The sequence below is a fragment of the Peromyscus leucopus genome, chromosome 11, assembly GCF_004664715.2.
Source record: "Peromyscus leucopus breed LL Stock chromosome 11, UCI_PerLeu_2.1, whole genome shotgun sequence".
In the NCBI taxonomy this organism is placed as follows: Eukaryota; Metazoa; Chordata; class Mammalia; order Rodentia; family Cricetidae; genus Peromyscus; species Peromyscus leucopus.
Genome location: NC_051072.1, coordinates 66223326 through 66243700, shown reverse-complemented (window position 1 = coordinate 66243700; position 20375 = coordinate 66223326). Strand labels below are relative to the sequence as shown.

The 20375-nt window shown below is 39.5% G+C and overlaps 1 protein-coding gene across 1 annotated transcript in view; it reads right to left on the bottom strand.

The window, feature by feature from the left end:
* The window catches only part of Adgrv1 (adhesion G protein-coupled receptor V1), a 508750-nt gene that overhangs the window by 363610 nt on the left and 124765 nt on the right, over positions 1-20375 (bottom strand). Inside the window, 8 exon segments of the mRNA XM_037209551.1 lie at positions 368-547; positions 5973-6155; positions 6485-6661; positions 8100-8302; positions 9818-10073; positions 12752-12898; positions 17312-17516; positions 17839-18061. Coding sequence (XP_037065446.1) covers positions 368-547; positions 5973-6155; positions 6485-6661; positions 8100-8302; positions 9818-10073; positions 12752-12898; positions 17312-17516; positions 17839-18061 — 1574 coding nt within the window.

Genomic DNA, 20375 nt, shown 5'->3' with positions numbered 1-20375 from the left:
GGACTAAGACTCACCAACTCACCCCATCCTAAGCTGCAACCTGAGGCCAGTGACGAAAGTCCTCTCAACAAGGACAGCATACCGGCAGGAAAGCAAACAGAATGGAAGACACGGATGAGAAGCCCATCCGGTCTACCATACACAATAAAAAAGAATCTGCCGTTCTCTGTCACAACCACCTGATATGACGGACTCGCAATGTATCTCAGTGTTTCCTACAGCAACTGCCTACTCAAAAGACTGATCTTGAAGAGAGACTCATTAAGTGAAGGGTAATGAAAAGCTTCAAAACAAAGATTAAAGATACTTTTTACTGAAAACTACATGAAAACCCGAGGAAAGCGGTCCCCTGATATATTTAACTTACAGTCTTCTCTTCAAATCCAAATATTCCAAATGGAGAATCATTCGGGGGTATGACAACAGTGACCACAACATCGTCACCCAGTCTGCCACCACCAGCCACACTCATCAAGCAGATGCTGAATGTCTCTGTGAGTTCAAATTCACCATCATCAATTATAGTTATTTCTATCAGTGCAGTGACCTATGAAACACAAAGGGGAGGGAAGGGGAGGAAGAATTAGAGGAGGGGAAAGATATATAATGTAATAACAATGTTTCCTCATATATATATTTTAATTATTTTAGTTGAAGAAAACAAAACAGTAGAAAAGAAAAAACAGGTTTTTGCTTATTATATCCATAATACATGTAAAATTATATATATATATATATAGTTCTTCAAAGTTAGAAATTTAAGATCTATTATTTTCAAGATAAATTACATATTTAATAAAAATAAACTATTTTATTAGTGATATAACAGGTAATGGATTCTTGAACAAAGGTTTCTAAATGGTATGCAGTTTCTAACAACCACCACACAAGCATAAAACCCAGTGTGCTTGATATTAATTTTGCATGATAGGAAATAGGACCATAAAACAATGACTGTGTGTAGGAGCCAGTTCAGTGATGGAGAGCACAGATTGATCTTGGAGTGAGTCCACGTTGGTTTCCAGCACCCAAGTCGGGTGGTTCACAGTCACCTGTAATTCCAGGGCATCTGATGCCCTAATCTGGCTTCCTCGGGAACCTCACACACACACACAAACCCACGACACAGTCATGCACTTCATTAAAATAAAAACAAATCTTTTTGAAACATTATCACTGACTGCTTCAATCAAACTTACAAGAAGATAAAAAATGATAAAAGATGATTTTAAAAATGTGCTGGTTTGGATGATTGTGATCAGGATTTATAATCAGACTCATCAAGGTCTATGTTAAACATTTTTATGAATATAAATAAACCTGTTCCAGCTTGTGATTTCACACGTGCTCTTAAGAACACCCTGGCTGCATCGTCACATTAACATCTTCGTCTGTAGCCTGCAGGTACGGTACAGTACTTGGATACACTGATCATGAAATAAATTGTTTTCTATCTGCAACATTTAACAATGGGGAAAGCAAGAAGTTGGGATGTCACACTCAGACAAGCAGAAACCTAGATATAGCAGCTTGTCACAGAATCCACACTTCAAATCTGTACCATACAACACAAAACATCTCCTTCCCAAGTCAGGAAGTTTTGAAAGCATAAGAATACAAAGAATGCTAGTGAATGGCGAGACTTCAGGCTCACGCTCGGAACAAAATGCCTGGAGTCCACTGCTTCAGTGAAAAGCCAATTTTGTTGCTACTGCTTTAACAAACATTCCTACATACTTGTGTTGCCCTCACCCCACGCTTAGCAGAAAACATTTAAAAGTTCTAACTGCAGTAATCATTAACCATATAGGTCTTGGTGTATGGGACGTCTGCATCTGTGTGTCCTTTAGCGTTACAGAGCTGCTGGGAACCACTGGTGAGCTGGCACATGCCATGGAGCTCTGTACAGGCAAATTCGGGCTAACTGTGGGTGGATTCTGCTGTCTTAACACGTTACAAGCCTGCATGCAATCCACATGCTTTTCTGTTCACTGATTAAGAATGTGTGCTGCAGAAATGGCTCAGTGGGCACAGTGCTTGCTACGCAACTGTGACGTCCTGAGTTTGGCTCTCCAGAACTCAGGTAAAGCCAGATACAGTAGCATGCACCTGGAATCCAAGCACTCCTAAGGCAAAATTGGCGGCAGAGAACTGAGAATCCGCAGAATCTCACAGGCCAGTTAGTTTGCCATATGTAGTGAATGAGAGATTCTGTCCCAAACAAGGCGAAAGGTCAGCACAAACATCTGAAGTTGCCCTCTGAATTCCACACACATTCTGTGGCACACACTTGCCTGTACGCAGGCACACACATGCACACATACACACACACACATACACATGCACACACAGATTTTAAAAATTTATAAAACTGTTCTATTTGTACTTATTATAAGGGATGCAGCTTATAAAACTGGTAACACTATGGAAATACCTTATATTTATTTATTGATTGTTTAGCCTGAAGCAAGAATATTATTTTTTCCCAAATTTCAACTATTTTGTTCCTAATCTATCATTGTCTTTTAATTACAAAGGAAGTTTTGTATAGCATTAAGTATTCATATACTGCAAGTTCTTTATTTAAGCACATCTGTATCTGAGAGTTCTCAGAAGACATATAAGCATAGAATAAATTTTTTAAAGTATTCAGTATTTTTAACCACAAGAAAATATAAATTAAAAAAATATATATATAAATTAAAACTACTTTGAGGTTTCATCTTACTACAATCAGAATGCCTATAATAACAAAAGCAAATAACAATAAATACTGGTGAGGCTGTGGAAAAAGAGGAACCCATATATACGGTTTGCAGTGTGTAAGCTGGTTTACGTACTATAGAAATCAGTGTAGAGATTCTTCAAAGAGCTAGAAAGAGCTCTACCATATGACCCAGCTATACTAGTCCTGAGAATACACCTCAAAGACTGTCTATATTGTATTACAGAGTTACTCATCTATCCATATTCACTCTTGTTCTATTCACAAGAGCCAGGAAATAGAACCCGCCTAGATATCTATCAATGATGAATAGTGGAACTGTATAACACAAACACGATGGAATTTTAGTCATTGACAAAAACTGGAATTATAAAACTTGTAGGAAAAAATGGAACTAAAAATATACTGGTGAGATTGCCCTGGCCCAGAAAGATGAACTCTGCATATTCAATGTGTGGGATCTTAGTTTCAAATTCTCAGAGCAGTGTGTTTAACCTGTAGTGCCTATAATAGAAGTCAGGGAGATAGAAAGGAATGACTAAAAGGGGGGGATGTGAAGCGAAGGAGAAGAGAACACATGTGACTGTCAGGATGGGGAGACTGGGGGTGGGGAGGTTTAAGAGTGGAGAGGCGTGGGGGGAGGAGTCACCAAAGCCAGAACATATGGAAAACACTGGAAACCCACTGTTCTGTAAGCTTATTAGATTATATGACATTTTAAGAAGAATTTGAGTTGAGATAGCCAGTATGCGTGCACAATGTGCCTCCTTGAAGTCACCAAAGGTTATTAAAAATTCCAGGACCAGGTGTGGGCTGTCTCCCTTCAAGGTGTCGGCTAGGGAGGTCCATAAAACAATACAACCTATTGCAATGTTACTGGTTGCCCACCAGGCCTTGGTGGTACAAACTTCTCATTGAAGAGGCCAGCCACACATCGTAGATACAGAACAGAGAAATCAAGGCGCCACTAAGCAGAAAATCCCTTCCCTCCGGCTGGCTTTCACAGTAAGAGGTGCAATGCACAGTGCTTGGGAGGAAGAGCTGTCCACAGCCCTGCCCTGAGGGAAGCCTCGCCAGCTGCAGAGCTGACCCACCGTACTGATCCCAACTGTGAAACAGTGCCATGACTGTGACAGAACCAACCAACTGCCTCCTGATCAGATTTGAGGCACGTTCCCGGGGGAAGCCATGCCTGGTGGTGTGCAGCTGTTGGAGAGCCTGGAGCTGTGGCCCGTGAGTCGGAGAACCTATTACTATGATTTGCTAAAGAGACATGTCAAACTGCCTCCTAAGTACTCATGTGTAGACACCCAGGGGTTAGTTCCGCTCTCACCCTTCCACAAGAAGCTTCTTACGGCGGCAGGTAGCAGCCAGTCAGGGACTCAGGACTGGTCAGAACAACAAGAACAGATGCTAATAGATGGTGTGGCTCTATAGAGAGCAGATGTATCACACCACGGAAGAGTGCGACAGAGAGATCTTAGGAGCCGGAGGAGGAGGAGGACGGATTCCACAGAACGACGCCGGACATGATGAAGCTATTGCACTCGTGAACTCCCTAAAATGGGGTTGTGTGCACAAGACTAGGCCATGAGCATTTCATCAGGGATGGGAGGGGGCCCTTACAGTCCCGACCCTCCCTGAGGCACTATAGGCAATGAGTGGTTGCTGGGGAAGAGGCCATCACGTCACGTTCTTTGCCGGTGTGGCCAATGACAAGCAGCCCGTGCTCCAGGAAATAACCTCCCACCCACGCTCATGCAAGCCACCTAAGCAAACTCGGTGGTCACACACAGGAAAAGACACAAAAGTAGTAGCGGGACTTGGGGAGGAAGAAAGGTTTCAGTGGACGGGGAGGGGAGACTAATGAGAATTATGTAATTAATGTAACTAATTCACTATATAAATCTGCAACTGTTCAGATCTTAAATCAAAAGTAAATAAATAGAAAATAATATCAATTTATGAATACTAAGAAATAAAATAAAGGACCTAAAACAGACCAGTGCATCAGACATTAATATATATACTGGTTTTTGTGACAGGGTATCTCTGTGTAGTTTTGGTACCTGTCCTGGAACTCACTCTGTAGACCAGGCTGGCCTTGAGCTCACAAAGATCCGCCTGCCGCTGTCTCCCAAGTGCTGGGATTAAAGGCATGAAGCACCACCGCCTGGCTTAAAAAATGTTTTTTGTTAAGAACTTGTAGCCTGCCGGGTGGTGGTGGCGCACGCCTTTAATCCCAGCACTCGTGAGGCAGAGCCAGGCGGATCTCTGTGAGTTCGAGGCCAGCCTGGGCTACCAAGTGAGTCCCAGGAAAGGCGCAAAGCTACACAGAGAAACCCTGTCTCGAAAAACCAAAAAAAAAAAAAAAAAAAGAACTTGTAGCCAATAATAATCTATTTCTATTGATGTCCTACTATATAACTTCTATTCCAAATGGCAGAGAAGTTCAAAAAGAGGTGGGGTTCTTGTCTCTTAGAATTCTCTCTCTGTAGGAGGCAGAAAGACTGTCAGAGGCAGAGATGATGATGGAGACTTCACGGAGACAGCGTCTTCCAGACACAACAGGACTGATGCGCATATGAACTCACAGAGATTGTGGCAGCATGCACAGGCCTGCAGAGGTCTAAACCAGATGGGGTTCCAGAGCTGAAAGGGAGAAGTGGACACAGGTCCCTACCCTTATCCAAGAAGTCATCTGCTGGTAAAGGAAAAAATAGTTTTCTCCAGTGAAATCCTACAGGGTATATTTACCACATTTCAGAGTAGGCCCCATGCCATTGAGAAGTTGGACAACATGAAACAGACTCTGTGGTACTTCTATAAACTTTTTGTCTCGTTATGCTTAAGGCATTTTTCCTCATACTTCTTGTCATCTTTTGCTTGTATACTTTGGTTCCCATTTTGTGTTTTTGTGTGTGTTCCTTGCTTTTTGTTTTTGTTTTTTAAAGAGAGAAAGGGTGTGGAGTTGAGTGAGGTAGGGAGGATCTGGGAGGCATTAGAGAAGGGGAAAATGTGATTAGAATATATTGCATGCAGTTTTTCATTAAAATCTAGAAAAAAGAATTTTCTCCCTATGATTACTAATACATTATATAGTAATTAATAATAATTAAACTTCATTTGATAGAGAAACAGACTAGAATGCACTTAGCAGTCACTAATGCATCCTTAGGTGGTAGATGCTCACAAATGCTTGCAGCAGAGCCAAGACCAGCAATAAGTCTGTTCGTAATGAACATACTTGTCCATCAGCAAATTGGAGAGCCCCGTGAGATGGCTGAAAGTCTTCCAGGCCGGCACTGTCTGGGGTTGCTTTCCAATAAACATGTACTGTCTCAAAGCTTCCAGCCAACCGGATGACAGGAACTTGAAGAATGTTCAAGGGAGGAGGGAGCTCATGAGCAGTAATCACTCCACCAGCATCCTGCAAAAAGAAGAGACGTTGAGAGGCAGGCAGGCCAAAGTCCAGAACTCTCCTGAGCAACAACTTGTTGAATTTATTATTCTCATGTGTGTAGGAAGTACCTAGAACTCACAGCAAAATGTAATGAAAGAAAAAAAACATGTTTGATTCTGTAATTGGTTTAGAGAACTAAAAATCATTCATAATACAAATTGAATACTGATCTTTGTATATATGTCTACAAAGAAATCCAATTACTTCATAAAAAGAAAAAAATGTAAAGGCATTGGCCAAATCAGCAATGATCAGCCTTACTTATATTATTATAAATATGAAAATTTTCATCTCACTCTGGTAACGTGAAACTTGAAAATCCCTCTGGGATCATCATTTTCTTCGATCATTATCTCCGCTATTTCCATCCTTGGCCTCCGCACACGTGGCTGCTCTGCAGGGAAGTCCGGGTTCACCAGGCTCACCGCGGTGATGGTAACAATGAGTCCTTCCTCGAGTTCCGCAGCCTCATCCTGGGAGGTGGGGAGAGAGATGTTTTATTCAGTTGTTCGGCTCCTGAGATGATGCCTAGCAATTTTACCCAGGGCTAGTCTCAAACATGTAGGCCTGGGTGACCCTGACCTTGCTGCAGTCTCTTGAGCAGCTGGAGTTGCAGACATCTTCCTCCAGACCCAACTGACATTTTTAAACAATATTCCCTTTGCATTGTAAACCTGATATTTTTCAGTAAGCAACTAACTTACTATACAGGCATGATGCCTCTGCGACATAAAAATGATTTCTTGTCAATATTTTAATACAGCCAACACATTCTCAGGACGTCCTCAGAATCTACGATATGCTCGAGACTTATGATGATCTTTCCAAGGCACCCACAACTGCATTAGGCAATGTTAAAAATCCTGTCCCACAATTTTGACTTCACTCTATTGACTACATCACACATTTACAACATCCTGAAAGAAATTTAGGAAAATTTGACAAATTTTACATGTGTTTTAAAAGTGGAAGCTCTAGATATAAATCTAGGTATAAGGAAATACTACAGTTAATTTTGAAAAATTACTTTATTTGTGTGAAAGTAATAAAAAATATATGAAGATATGGAGGCAACATACAGAAAAATAAAAGGAAGTCCCCGCCCTCCCTACCCTCTCCCTTCCTTATGTGCTTTTCTACAGTCCTCCCCACATAACAGGTAACTCACAATCACCAAAACTTCTAATGGGAATACAAACATCACTGCATCTACTTAACAGCATCTGATGTGTTTACAGTGTCTAATACATACTTTATTAACCTCACACGTTGTTATTTATAAGTGTATTACTTAAATACTTGGTGGCATTGCATATCAAGCCCAGGGCTAGGAAGCCGGATCCCCGGTCCTTATCACTCGATGCTACAATAATGTTATGAGACACTAAGAGCAGTGCTAGCATCTCCGATTCTTGTGCACTACTTCAGGTGTGTCTGCCTGTCTGGTCCCTCTGTGTCTCTGCATCGCTAGCTTCCTTTCCTCCTCACACAGAGAGAGGGCAAGGTGACGAAATGTAGCCAGCAAATGTTAGACCCAAATCATGTAAATGTTCATCTTATTGAAGTCATTGCATCATGAAGTGAAAATTTTCTCCTGCCAAGCAAACAATAAAAATAACTAGACTGACTTGGAGATTTAATTCATTCCATTATTAAAGCAGTGAACCAATTATCTTTGTGTGGCCAACAAATCAGACACATAATCAATCTAAATTCAGTATTTCAAATGCATTTAAATCACTCTCACTCTAAAACAAATACAATAAATACACTATCATTTTTCCATCCAATAATAAAATATTTCAGTGAGATTTTTTTCAACTATTAGAGAATTACAGTTTTATGGTTAAATGCTATTTTATGGTTAAAAGCATGCTAGCTAATCTCATATTTATTACAATCTATACTTACTGGCAAAATGGCAACTTCAGCATAAGTTTCCTTTCTGTTTTCTTTCATTATTATTACTGCATCTTGCAACACATAATCTTCATTCTCAGTAGCTTGATTATTGATGTGCAGTAAGAAATTGGGTTTCGCTATCAAATGAATGGAAATGTCCCCAAATAGTCCTTTGTCTCGAACAATATGCAACTGAAGAACAGTGATGTTCTCTAGGAGATAAACGTGCCTCAGGTTAATGAGCTGTTCTGTGTTCTGCTATTGTTGCAAGCAGTCATGGTGGAATGCGGTGTCTAGACAGTTAAGGAGGCAGAGATAAGACAAGGACCGCATCCTATGGAGTTTTCCATGTTTTGTCTCCTTTTTTTCCCAAAGTCGTGCTCAAAATCGCCATCCACTCTTGCATGAATCTGCTTTAGTCCCTCTGTCCCTACAATGTAGTCTGCCATGCTTTACACGTCCTGCAGCTGAAGTAAGTCTGGTGGGACCTTACAGAAGTGGACATACGGAGGCACAACAGATATGAAACCTGCCAAGTCCTCAGAAACTTCTTGAAAAGGAGTACTTAAATACACAGTGACAAATTAATACTAATCATTGGAAGAGTGGTTTTCATTTCTATAGTGAGGTGTCAATGACAGGGTTCAAAGTGTCCCCTAAAACCTATTATTTTTTCATTCTTTAAAATAATTTGTTATATAAGACATTAAAAATGTTTATTACCAGTCTAAGAGCTTCTAATGATTGTGTTTATCATCAAAAGGAACAATGGAATTCCTACAAAGTGCTGTGTTTTAAAAATGTTTATTTGGCCGGGCAGTGGTGGCACACGTCTTTAATTCCAGCTCTCGGGAGGCAGAGGTAGGCGGATCTCTGTGAGTTCAAGGCCAGCCTGGTCTACAGAGCGAGAGCCAGGACAGGAACCAATACTACACAGAGAAACCCTGTCTCGAAAAAAACAACAACAAAATGTTTATTGAATGAGACTGAGCACATTATTTTATTAAAGTCTATTGTTTTGGGGTCTTGTGCATACAGAGAGACAAGGTCACAGGAATATTACTACATACCACTTTTCCCATGAGCTCTGTGATTAAAGGGAATCTGAAATCTGCACATATTTTTATCTGAAAATGTTCAAGCCATTTTGTAAATTTATTTTAAATACATATTATGTATAACTTTTTATTTCAATAGGTTGATTGATCATAACCTATTAAAATGTTTATTCAACAAGGGATAAGAGTAGTTATTTACATAAACATTTCAGCACTCTAAGGAGGTAAGGACTGGCCACGATATACATCACAGGGTGAAATCACTGTAATTACTGCTTGGGGTAATGTAATTAACACCTCAGTACCAAGTCTACCCCACAATGTAGCTGACTATCCCCTACATCTACTAAAAATACAGAAATTTGAGTGTGGAATAAGAACAAGTAAAGAAACTATAGAAGGGGAAGTAAAATCCAATCCTTGCTACTAATGCAGCTTAAAATTAACATTTCTATTATAAAAGCATGCTCTAAGAAATTAAAAACACTTTAGTAAACATTATTGCAAAGTGACTCATAATTATAAAATTTAAAATAAATTAAAAGGAATATAAACTATAAAACTAAAAAAGTCATATAAAAAAGAAATTCACATTCCTTTCAAACATTATAATCAAATTGTCCAAGGAAACTTTTTATTAGAACTTAAGCAATCTTTGCCAGGACTTACCTGTGGGCTCTGGCACTCTGGTGAAGAGAGAATCAGTATGCCAGCCAACCACGCCATAGGGCGAGTCACTAGGCAGGATGGTTAGCACGGACTTGCTTCTGTTCTCATCAACAGTAGCAGCTTTGGATGGATCTTCAACCCCTTCTGTGACAATCTTAGTGAGTGTCACAATCACGACCTCAGATAACTCCGGCAGATCATCCGCAAGAACAGTCAGAGTAATTGTAGACAGTGCCTGGTCCTCTGTGAATGAAATCTGAAAGTAAAATTTTAAAAAGACAGTTTTGCTTATATTGGGATTAACATTATGTCATAAAACATATCAATTTCTTATTTTCTTTTAATATGACCACAATTTATAAACCAAAGATGATTCTACAACACAATATGATTTTACAAACAAATCAACTGTCTTTTATATTAAAGCTAGAGGATTTGTTTGAAAAAAAGTAAAACCTTTCAAAAATGGGTTAATACTTGTAGCCAAATTGTATGTATTGGTGCCTACTTTCCATTATAATACAAAGGACAGAGTCCCTCAGGAACTGCAGTGGTTGTTACTATATGTAAATCTCTAGAAAATGAAAGAAAGTGGTTCAGCGGTTTCAATGTTTTTATCTACAAAGCTGTTGCAGTAATTGATACTGCAGATGGTGGTATCATTTAGCTGTGAATACCGATTCAAAAGAGAAGAGAAAGACAGCAGAGATGCAGGCCACAAGCTCCCTCTTTCCTTTCTGCCTCCGTTGTCTGATGTCAAATTCAAATTGCTGACAGCATCTGAGGTCCTTGCTGACAGGGGTCTTCCCACTTCTCGGATGCCATTCCTACATCATTCAGCCTAATATCCACTTCCAAACCAATTATTCAAACTGTCATCGCAGGCTGGGGCCTCTACCTCTCCTGTGAGCCAAGCCCATTTTATATAAATGAAGTTTTATTGAGATGCAGCCAAACAGACTTGATTGAACACATCCAATACCTATAATAACTGCTCTATATTACCTGGCACAATTGTGCTACAAAAGCAAAGTAGTTATTTAAAAAAAAAAAAAAAGAACAAACAGTACATAAAATCTGAAGCATTTACTATGTGACCCTTACAAAAAATATCTACTGATTCCTACACTGCATAAAAATAATTCTTTCAAAAAGAATGTGAAGAAAACAGGCAATTAAAAGTTTTAAATCTTAATCATATTCATATAATAAACTAGAGAAATATAATTCAATGCATACAGAAACAGAGAAACAACTAGTGGTTTTGGTAACTTGCATAGAATTAAGTGTTAAACACAAGAGAATGTTAAGACATCCTTAACACATTGAAGTGTCCATCACCTTTGAAATGGTAAGAACCTAGAAATGCAAAACTCTTACACACATTTTTTTTTTCAAGAGATAATTTCATGAAAGCTCCTTTAATAATTCTTCAGAGAAACATTTGGGCAAAATACTGACCTATGAAATCCCAGAAACACATGAGGTCACCCTTCCCACAAATAGATAACAAAAGACTCCTTGAACTCTCTCTGAGTCACCCGTCCCTTTGGTCATTCTGATTACAGATTTGAAACAGAGCATCAATTTTAGGCTAATCTGAGAAATGAATGATGTGATCCTCAGTCCAGACCCCTTCTTGTGGCTGACAACTCTTAGCTTTAGCAAATGTTCTCAATGAAGGTCAACGCCCACCTAGAGGCACCCTAGGTCTAATAACTACTGAAAGGAGGATGCCAATGCATCAGGCCTGAACTTGGAATGGCAGCCAAGGACCAGCTTAGTTAGACACAGGACTCTTCCCCAGAATCTACCTCCACTGGAATTGCAATTGCCTGTGGATCTGTTGGGAGCACATCATGAAGGTTCTTGTGCCCACAGATCTCCAGAGAAACCAGGAATGTTAAACACACAGGATGTCTTCCCAATGGGAAAGATGAAAAAACCTGTTCTTCCATCCAGGAAGCTGAGAATTAGAAATGATTAACTGCCTGGTGATCTGTGTTATCTGTTGGGCCAGGCCATATCAAGCTCTTACAACCAAGACCTGAGGTAGCTAGTAATCTAAATGACCTCTGATAGCCAGAGGCACCCCAAAGCTCCCACAACCAGGACCAGAGGTGGCCAATAGCCCAAATGACACTATCTATATGACTGAGACCAGGCCAGATCCTTAGGCCCCTCAGCTAGGACAGTCAGTGTATCTCTAGAACCCATCTTCTTGGAGGAAATGACACTAACAATTACACAATGGGGATTATATTACATCAGGAAACTTTGCTTCTAAATATACTAAGTTTAAACACATTGGGGATAAGCTGCCTGTTTAATAACTCCTGGAAATCTGATCCAGGTTGACAATCTGCACCAGGTTTTCATTCTTATCTCTTCTAATGCTTTGCTTCCCTGTATGACACCTGCAGGGACCCCCTCATGGATCTACACTTCCCTCTACATGTTCCTCCCTTCCTCACCTCCATATAAGTAATGACATAAGCCTCCTTCCCACAGCTGTCACCTCGGAGTCTATTGACAGCAAATGGAAACTGCTTCTGTCCAAAGCTTTCATCAACCTTTTCATTTGCCTATTTCCTACAGACTTGTCCTCTAAGTATGGTTTCTGCTTTTCCTATGTCTTGACACATTTCCTTCCCAGTTTGGCTCATTTTATCTTTCACATAATGCAATCCAATTTGGCTATCTCATGTACTGAACCTCAAATGTGTTCATTTTATGTACACACAGTATTGCTTTTATGGAAAAAAAATAACAAAACTAGCCTTAAATTGTATCCCACTATGGTGGTTAGCAGGAAGCCAGTGTTTACATAGTCAAACTCAAATATTCCTTCCAACAGGTAGGATTTGATCCCATGCATCAGTGAATGATAATCATAATTTATAAGTGTCTTCTATAATTCTGTAAATCACATACCACTCCTGAGGTAGGAAACACATCACTGGTACTTCCAGCTGCTTCCCATGCTACAGTTATGCGACCATGTGTTCCTTTTAAGCGTTCAACATTCAAGGTTACCAGACTATCTCGCTCCATTTCTTCCACTTGTTTATGCAATGAATTCTGAAAGATACACAGAAAGGCACAAGATGTTCCTTGAAATATTGAAGCAGTCTCTTCTTTGTTTTGCATTACTACATATCTGCAAAGTTCATAACTCTGAACAATATGAAATGGTAAGTGAAACACAATAGTTATGAATGGTGATGTAGTATAAGGTGTTGTGCTCAGGCCTATATTGCCCAGAAGGCAGGAAGACAACAAGCTGGAGTCTGGCCCAGACTATATAGTGCAACTGTCTCTACAAGTAAGTACATAAATAACCTGAAGTCACAAGAAACCATTCATCTTATTGCATTGATTTTATGTTTGTCTTCCTGACGTATTTTGCTCAGTGGGCATATATTACTTTTATACCCAGCACACATTTCTTTTTAAAGCAATGCACAGAGCACTGAAAAGTTTGTAGAATAACAAGAACACGAACTGGAATGGCAGGGAAATTCTTTGCCTCTGTGTAAAGGCCCTTCAGGTCTCCCTCTTGTATTAACATTAACTAAGAGTTAGCCCCAGAAGTCTCCAGTACCCTACCCAATGCCAACCACATCGTGAGAACCAAGACACTCTTCTCTGATCACTTGCTAATGTGTCTTACACTTAAATCCAAGTCCTGTGAATTTTTCAGTTAGCTGACCTATTTCTTTTGATGATACTTCATTTTTTAGCTCATGGTCTGTGCAACTGTTCTTCCTGCCAGAAAAAAAAAAACCCAACCCTTTGTGCTCTGTCATAATCCTTTCTTCTCACCCATCCTTCCTAGACATGTTTCTTTGTTTTGATTCTAATGTCCACCATGCTGTATCACTCTACCAAACACATGCGGCACCTCATGCTAGCTTTTTAAAGAACTTTTTCTCAGAAGGATACTTTCACATAAATCCAACCTTTAGGCATCATGACATGAACTTATCATCTACAAGTCCATGTTTAAGAATCATACAATTGTGCTAGCTAAAAAACTCTCATAATGTTTTAAGTAAGTTTATGATTTTTGCATCCAGCCACATTCACAGCTAGTGATATGCAGCCCTAGGTTGGACACAAACCCCTTCTTAAAGCATCCTCGATTTCTCAATAAGGCAAAAATACTGAGAATAAAGATGCTTTTAAAAAAATCTTTCCTGTAGGTTTTCCCATGTATTTTTAACAATGACCATCTGAAGAGACCCCTCCTTAATGCTTATGGAAATGTTAAGTTGAATAAAGATCCAACAGAAGAGGATATTTCATACAGCTGTTCAGTGCTGTTACACATGTTTCAGCCTAACAAAATTGTGATCAAGATGATCAAATACTCACTAAACATCAGATTTTAAAATATGCACATAATTTACTCAGGAAAGACAAGCCTTTCTTTGGCTCCATGGTCTTCATTACTGATGGTTAGTAAGACGAGGCCTCCATATAGCCAGAAGATGTACCAGAAATTCTACTAATCCTCATCTAAAAGATGGCTGTCCAGATCCAGGTGACCTGAACTGAGGGACTTCTAGGGAGTTCTACTAAAGGACAAGCAGGAACTCCAGACTTTGTCCACAGGCAAGGATGGAGCCACAGGGGTTTTATCTATCTAGACAAGCTTCCTGAAGAGAGACTCTGGGTGAGAAGGTGAAAGAGGCCTATGAGGTCTGTCGCCTCTCAGCTTCTCAGCTTATTCCCCCCAGCTTTGCCCATCATAGTTTTCGGGAGCACGGAGAAGCCCTGTGGGTATTATCTTCACTCCTGTACAATGGAAAGTTCTACCTAGTGGTGCAGCTGTAAACGTGGAAGCCTCCAGCTCATGTACCTTACAACTTTAATGAAAAGAAATAGAAAAATGACCCAATTCTTAGTGTCCTTAAGAAGAAAAGGCAGGACATGAAGGCTCAGACTGTGGGCACCAGTTGTCAACCTCACAAGCCCTTTCTGCTCAGGTGTCATTTGGAGAGAAGCCTGGAGAAGTTAATGAAAATGTAAGCATCTTGTACAGAGGGGTTCTATTCCTGGATCTCCCCTAACATACAGTACAAATCTTAAAAGCTGAGCTATACTACATGGGACCCCCTGTTCACAGTGACCAATGAATGCTTGAGATTAGCTCATTTCTAAATATAAAATGTATATTGCAATTTAAAGACAAAGAGTAAAAAAATGTAAAATATTTCAGCAATGGTCTTTTATACATGTTGAAATCATAGCATTGTGGATATACTGGGTTAAATAAAGCATACTACTTAAACTGGCTTTCCTTGCTTCTTTCTCAGTTCATAAATGTGTCTACTAGGAAACAAGACTATAAAACTATTCTTATGCTCACATTCTATTTCTACTCAGCCTTTGTCAAGGTTTTTCCATTTGTTCCAGGGAAGGGCCAGATTGGGAAACAGTGTGATCTGCCCCCTACAGGCAGATGAGGATAATGCATGCACAGACCTGTCTCCTAAACCAGCTTTTCCTACAGCTGTCCCTAAGGAAGTGAAGGGTAAATTCATGCTCACAGATCCATCAAGTGATAATTACTGAATTGTCACAGTGGCCTCTGATCAATATCACTTTCCACTTAGAATATGTTCACAATACAATAGCTAGAGTGATCCTTTTCAAAGGCAAGTCATGGACTGGAATGTCATGCCACTTAACACCTCCAAATTAGCTGCTGCCCTGAGTGGCTCTTCCGGGTGCTAACACAGCAGGTCTGACTGCTGGCCTGCAGGAGCAAACCTCACAGGGCTGACCATCAGCAGGTATCTGAGAATGTGGTTTTCAAGAGGTCGCTTCCATTCCCTGACCCGGTGAGTGGTTTCTATGTATAAACAGTTTATACAAATAACATGGTCTACGCTGGCATCAGTTCGCCTTCTGGGATCTAAAGTTTTGACATGTGTAAGGTGGAGGATGGCCACTGACCAGCTGGCAATGAGAACCCTGGCATTGAGCCTGTCCTAAGGTTCTCTGAGTGGCCAAATTCTCCAAGTGTTGCAACAACACAACTCAATGCTAGAGAAATTTGGCTCGGTACATTCTGTATGACTCCATGGATAATTAATTCTTGGAATATTACCCATAGTTTCTTCTGGGATTTCCATAAGAGTATTTTCCATGTATGTTTGTGTGTATACGTATGTGTATGTACAAATATTTTGACATATATCATATATAGTGCATGTAATAAACACATGTAACATATTACATGTGCTATATGTATATGATAATATATTATATACATAATAATATATGTATATATAATACATATGCATAATATGTGTGTATATTGTGTGTGCACGTATACACAAGACTGACTAAACACCCAGTACTGCAAACATTCCTAGTAAGTCACTGAAGCTGGAGATGGTCAGCCGACTCTGAAAGCATCTCTCTGTCACTAACTGAACTTAAATAGGAAAACAGTTCTGTATCAGTAACAAGAGCTTTCAAACAAGCAGAGTGAGGACTCAGCTTTCCAATGACAGCATGGAGAGGTGTGTCAGCCCAGTCTGAGCCATGATGACACACGGTAACACGCAACCAACCCACCAACTCCACATCCACCTTTGTTGTGGCTGTGCTCCTAGTGGTTAAGCCTATCTGAACTGGACTTCCCTTAGACATGAGGGATTTGGGAGAAAGATAAAGTAGCTGTTGATATAACAAGTTAATATGTCTGAAGACAGGAATATAACAAGTTAATATTTTGAAGACAGGAATAAATGACACAATATGAGTGTCTATCTTTCTTCTCAGTGGTAACAGAATATGCAGTCCAAGTATATGGAGGTTTTTAAAGCTCTTCCTTGAGAAGAACGAGGCAAAAAAAAAAAGTAACACGATGGATGCCTGTACAGCTATAATTCTCCCCACTACTCTGCTTGATATTATATTTGTATATTTGTATGTGATATGTATCTAGATCTGTTTCATTATTTCCCTCTGAATTAGAGTTGTTGCTTTTTTTTTTTTTTTTTTCTTTTTTTTTTTTTTTTTGGTTTTTCGAGACAGGGTTTCTCTGTGTAGCTTTGCGCCTTTCCTGGAGCTCACTCAGTAGTCCAGTGGCCTCAAACTCACAGAGATCTGCCTGCCTCTGCCTCCGAGTGCTGGGATTAAAGGCATGCGCCACCACCACCCGGCTCAGTTGTTGCTTTTTTTTAAAGATAGTACCTGAAGCAAAATACTAGGACAAGACAAATAGTACTGTGTTCTATTCAAGACAAGTGAATAAACAAGAACAGAGCAGGACATGGTATCCCAGAGGATCTACTGTTTGAGTTCATGACCGTATGTCAGTAGAGTTCACTTCAGAAGACAGGGTAAGGAATGAGGCCGAGGCGAGGAAGGGACAAAGACTGAAAACAGTGTCACTCACTCCCTGAACGCTTACTAAAACTAATTTGTTAATCCAACAACTTTAACTTTTCAGTGGAGAATCCTCAGTCCTTTTACCTGGGCAAATGCTATCACTCCATAGGCATCGTCATTAGACAGGACATTGACTCTCACGTAACTACTGACTCCAATCTCTGCTCCCCCTTTTGGATTCTTAAGTTGAACTCGGAAGGATTCTTCTTTCTCTGGAACTGTATCATCAAGGACGTTCACTGCTATGATTGCTTCCTTGTCACCAGGTTCAAATATCAGTTCACCTAAACTAGCATAAGAAGCACATATACAGGTAAGTCAATGATGACCAACGGATGATACACACAGTATATATTAGTCCCCAAATCCTTATAACACTGAATAATACTGGTCTTACAAGGATCAAAACATTTCATAAGCAAAATTTTCATACAAAATATTGATATAATACTGATTAACTTGGTAGACTAGATACTAAAAGTATGGATAATAAGCAGATTTCTAGCTTATTAATAGATCTTTCATTTTATGAAAAGCATTAACTCAGTCAATGAGATGGAGAAATCTGATACCATACAAAGCTATGGTTAGACTAAAAGCATTGAACCTACCTAGGAATAAAGTCAGACTGGCTGGAGATGTAAGTCAGCTCATAGAAATGCGAGTGAGTAGCTCCCACTAAAGCAATTAAAGTTTTGCTTGAATTAAGAGACTTCACTGTAACAAAAGCTGCATCGTGAGCAGCAGGTGCTTCCAGAACAAAAGAGAACTCATTCCGCTCTGAATTCCAGCAGTAAAGAGCTGACTGTGGTTGGCCAGTGAGAAGTACATGGACTAGAAGAAGAAAAGAAAAAGAACAGAGCTGAAACGCATCCTATGCCCACACATGCTCTCTTCACGGCTCCAAAGCAAAGCCTTTCCAACTCTCAAGGCACCATCTGAGTTCTGGACTAAAGCAGATGTGGTTCTGTTTTTGAAAGGACAGGATATAAGAAATTTTTGAGTGTTGTGCATTGACCAGTTCAGCTTGACAATGTGCACATATCTGTTCAAGAAATGAAAAGTCGCTGGCAGATAAAATGAAAATGGATTTTGCATTTGTTTGTGTGTATCTAACTTACATAAAAGTAACTTGTCAGAGCAAACAACACTCATTGAGTGACCACCAAATGTTTCATATTTCTTCTCTAGTCACCATCACATACATTTATAATTGACAGTTGTAACAAATATAAACAAAAGCTCTAAATCATCTGAGTCCAGAATTAATTAGAACTTTTATTCTTTCTGTCACATGGATTCTAGGATGAAACTCAGATTGTCAGGCTTGGCGGCAATAGCCTTAATCACTGAGCCATCTCACCAACACGAGTTTTTAATTTTAATATATAAGTTCTAATCTATATAGCTGTTCTTAAGTATATTTAATAATTCCTGTAGATTGAGATTTTCTTGTTGTTTAACATTTGAAGTTTTCAGTATTAAGAAGAAGCAAAATACTTATTTTCACTTGGCAAATTATTCAAGATAATTAATGCAAAGAATATGAACAAACTTGTGACACTTTGAACACACTCTGCTGGAGCACTTTTGATGCTATCAGACTCATACTTTTGCTGGTTCACAGTAACGGCATACATGTGCAGCTCTACAGGCTAAGAGAGGAGTGGCTTCAGATGCTACATCGAACACTAACCGCTCTTCAGACACAAATGGAGTAGGCTGGGAAACCATAGAGAAGCATACACAAATTCCAGCACTGACGGAAACACGCTGGCGCAGGACAGTAACCGAGACTGAGTAAGCATGAAAACCACACGAATCCATGATGACTGACAACAACCTTCTTCTATGCTGGCTCACAGGTCACGGTGGGAAACCCTGCACACTGACTCTCACACATCAAAAACTCTTGGTGACTACTGCTTAGCCACTGTTAATGTATTAATTAGATTAACTAATTTAGGTACTGTTGCACGTAACTAAGTGTTGCATAAAGGTAAAAATCAGAAAAAAATGTTGTATATTATAATCTTTAAGTGGCAAATATTTTGATCAAAGTTTTGTAAAATTACAGACATTCCAAAATAACATGACATTTTAAAAGCTTCCCTTTTAAAGTAGTCAACAAAAATGAATCTCTTTATCTCTGTCTCTATGTCTCTCAGTTTCTCTGTCTCCCTTTTATCCTTCTCTCCCTCCCTGTATCCCTTCCCACAAAAGGCACTATAAGTTTTAGGATAAAGACCACAATCATTTAATTCCCCATTTAATTGACTTAATTAATCTTTCTCTGTTCATGCCCCATGCCACTGTTCCTCACTGCTTATGCTTGGATGACATTGGGCTCTTTCTGGTTGCTTCTGGAAAGCACATGCTCACCACCACTACCTAACCTCTTTGTATCATTTGTATTCTTTGCCTAGAGCCCATCTTCAGCTCAATTCTTTGCCTCCTGTTTAACCCATAATTCTTAATCCCGTGATAACTGAAGAAAGCTTTGTAGGTATGTCATAAACTAGCTCAAGTTCTCTCCAGTATTTTATTCAATTATTTCCTGGAAATTATGTTATAGTTATAGTCTTATTTGTCACATGTGTATGCGCATGACACACACACACACACACACACACACACACACACCTCTTTATCCTACCACATGCTACATTTTTGCAAGACAGAGACTTCATGTGATTTGAAACTGCCCTTGTTCCCACAGGCTTTGCCATTGTGACTGCCACCTTTAAAAATCTGTTAACTAATAAGGGAGCCAAAAATAGAGAAGGAAGCAGCAAGTCTATATATCCTTGCAATGCTAGTCCTATTCATTTTCCTCTTACATTTTCAGAAATCAGTCATAGAAGAACTAACCACAGCGTAAATAGGTGAACCTATGCCCCTGGCTCCAATTTAACATTTTTTAATAAAACATTTGACATATACAAAATAAGAAATCCTTTGAACACTCTTTAATGCCTACTTTCAGCTTTCAGGGATTTATAATAGCTATTCTAATAATTTCCTACAGTCTTTTCATGCCTCTACCACTTCAAGTCACAGAAACAAAAGAAACAGAGAGACCTCACAATGGGCTCTTCATAAAACCTCTGGCAGAATTTTCCCTGAATTCTTTTGCAAAGTGTACCTA